Source organism: Pteropus alecto, unplaced genomic scaffold (assembly GCF_000325575.1).
Source record: "Pteropus alecto unplaced genomic scaffold, ASM32557v1 scaffold19, whole genome shotgun sequence".
Lineage (NCBI taxonomy): Eukaryota > Metazoa > Chordata > Mammalia > Chiroptera > Pteropodidae > Pteropus > Pteropus alecto.
This window is the reverse complement of record NW_006442490.1, coordinates 2,098,749-2,101,913: the sequence shown is the minus strand read 5'-3', so window position 1 is coordinate 2,101,913 and position 3,165 is coordinate 2,098,749. Positions and strand designations below refer to the sequence as shown.

Below are 3,165 nucleotides of genomic sequence, written 5' to 3'. Positions count from 1 at the left end.
AGTGCGGACTCCCAGAAAGAAGCACCCAAAGCTAAGGCCATTTTAGTGTGATAGATTAGAATGGGCCATCTCATTTCCATATCTGGTGGCCAAGAGAGAAAAAAAGGAACTCCTTGAGAAAAGAGAATTCTGTCTGTGATGTCATAATGTCTAGAGGCTGCAAACCTTAACTGAAATCATGAAATTACTCAGAGCCTGCAATTTAAACTTTATTTCATATCTATGGTTAAATTACACAAAATCAATGAATAGTTTGTAAAGCTACACCACTGGACAGATGTTTACAGTTGAAATTGTGGGATTTACATGATGCTGACAAAAACATATATTTATAACATCCCTTATGTACAAGTAGCAATATAGACAGAGAAAATGCACTTAATCTCTGCAAACCATGCACATCACAGCAATAACACAAATTGATTTTCTGCAACAAGGTTTTCCACTGGCTCAGGCTTCATCCTGCTTTCCAACAGTAACTATCAGTTTTAAGAGCAAAATTATCAATTAAAACAGAACAAAACTGAAACACCACGGTGATCTGCAGAATCTGTATTTTAAAAACACAATGTACACACAATAGTTTCACTCTAAAACACTTTGACTTCAATGTATGTTTGATTTTTTAAAAATTCGTTTCAGTTTTTCAGTTCTCAGAATTCCCAGAACTACAATACCATCAGACAAAGCAAAATTTAGATATACTGAAAGAAACTCAAAGTCAAGAAAATTTATTTTTAAACTCAAGTAATCAACTTCTTGTCCAGTTTGTGGCCATATTGTTACAGACCAGATCACACAAATGAGCAGGTTTTCAAGATGTGACCTTGTGGCCACAATTCTAAGCATGACTTTCCTGAAAACATAAATGCCACTTCCAGTTGCCTTGTTTGTTAAACAGCCAGGGGGTCAATGTAAGTTCTTACAAAAACACATCAAAACCTGTAAAATGGAAACTTTCCAGAATCATGATGCTTCATAGCACAGTGGGTTATATACTTTTTTTTTTTTGCCTTGCTCTATTCATAACTGATACCCTAAAAGTATTTACATACTGACTTATGATACTTAATCACTTTCCTCAGCTCATATGCTGATACTTAACCTCACTGTAGAACAGTTTCCTTTTGTTCTTTTTAAATTCAAAACCCGGTAGAAGGTTAACTCAAAATATTGAGATACAGCTTTTGGTGTTACTGAATAACTCTGGCTATCCTAATGCTTATTCCACCACTTTTTTCTCTTGTAGTTGTCTACATTCTGTAAACATGAAAAAGAACTAATGGTCTAGAAATAGCCAGCCCAACTGGAAACATTACAATAAAAATGTACAAAAAGTAAATAACAATTCATTCACATTCAGGTTCAATTTTATGTGATCAAGAATAACTTTAACAATATTTTTAGAGACATTATCCTGTTCAAGAGTTTCCTGATAAGAACTTCACTACACAAACATTGACAAGACAGTTCTATAGAAAGTACTGACTTTAATCCAAGATTATATATCACAATAAATTCAGCAACAGCATTTAGATAACAAGGAAAGATTCTGTAAATGGGTTAGTTCAGAATGAGCACAACTCAGAGAAGCCTTAAAATGAATGAGAAGCAGCGCCAAAAAGATTCAGAAATTGTTGAAATTACAGTGCCCAGAAAGCATCTGGAAATTAAATCTTTACATTGGTATTTCATTTTTGGGAGGAAAAAAGTGTTTTGTTAATAAGAGATACACCCTGTTTAAAACCTTTGAACAGTAGTAGAAGGTAGAAAAGTTTAAAATTTTACACATTTCTTAAATAATAAGATGTGAGTCCTGTTCTACTTGAAAAGCCAATATTTTTGCATAAAACTATCCATATTTGGGAGAGAAATTTTTCATTTTCTACAATTTGGTAAAATTTACCCTCACTTCTTACTCCATTTAAATAAAGTCCTTGTTAAAATCAGACAAAAATGAAAGGTTTTGTGTTTAATTTTAGTGTTTTTTCTGTTTATACGCATGCCTACTCCAGATGGGGGAATGTTTACTTCCAAGATTGAGTTTTAACAGTGTATCGTAAATAATTTAAAGTCTATTTCTGAGCCATAAGTTAAATGACCATATTTTGTTTTCATTTTGTCTCTGTAACTAATTTAAGAACTTCTTAAAATACCTAAACAGCAATTTCTGGTGAGTCTAGTTTGGCTTTTGGATTTTATAAATACTCCAACAAACCAAAAAAAAAAAAAAAAAAAAAAAACAAATTTATAATTACATATTGAAATGTGTTTTATCCACGCACAGTATAACATTTAATTGAAAGGCAACTGTAAAGGCAACATCTTAATTTTTTTTTTCACTTCCAAATTTAAGGAAGCAGGATGTGTTTGGACACTCTTGTCTTTCAAGATTTGCCATATTTTCACTGGTGCTTTGGGAGAAGTGTCAAAAGCCTTAGGGAGCCTTTAACGCCATTTCTCTACACTGCCTATGTAGTCATTGGTGCCATTGCTGGTGTTGCTATCACTCTGTTCTTGGCCTGGGTTCTGCTTCTGGCTCAAATTCTGACTCAAACTCTGAGTCAGATTCTGAATCAGATTCTGAGTCACATTCTGATTTACATTCAGATTTGGGTTTTGACTGTGATTCTGACTTAGATTTTGGCTCTGGCCCTGACTCTGGCTCTGAAAATGGGTCTGAAGGAATCTTCCCTTCATAAATTTGCGTTGTTCCTGACGCTTCCTCCTAGCTTCCTGATGCTCCTTCTGCCTCATAAACTGATACCGTTGCAGAAAGAGGTCTTTTGCATAGCTGTACAATTCCATATCCAGAAAATTCAGTCCTTCAATACGCTTTTGGATTTCCTCATTGATCTCTACACTAGAGGCTCTAGTGGTATTATATTGGGTAAATGGTGAAATAAAATTCATGTTGAAGGTTTTCTCAAACAGATACTGAGTCTTCCGCTGATATTCAGTAAGGCCAAAGAATGCCATGTGCTTCAGATTCGATTTGGCACTTTCTAGGAGGACCTTGTTTCTTTGCTTTTCAGGCATGACAGAGAGGTTGTAGCAGCCTACTAGGGTCAGGTCAGAGAGCATGCGCACTTGGCGGTTGTTGGCTAGATTATAGGGACAGTCCATGAACTCTTTCAATGGGCAGCCAGACCAGTCATCACCAGT

At 35.0% G+C, this 3,165-nt stretch overlaps 1 protein-coding gene across 1 annotated transcript in view; it reads right to left on the bottom strand.

The window, feature by feature from the left end:
• Positions 1-540: 540 nt before the first annotated feature.
• Positions 541-3,165, bottom strand: part of HS6ST2 (heparan sulfate 6-O-sulfotransferase 2) — a 329,308-nt gene continuing 326,683 nt past the window's right edge. The window contains 1 exon segment of the mRNA XM_006921527.2: positions 541-3,165. This exon segment is cut by the window's right edge and continues 11 nt beyond it. Within this exon segment, the coding sequence (XP_006921589.1) occupies positions 2,449-3,165 (717 nt within the window). The 3' untranslated portion in view covers positions 541-2,448.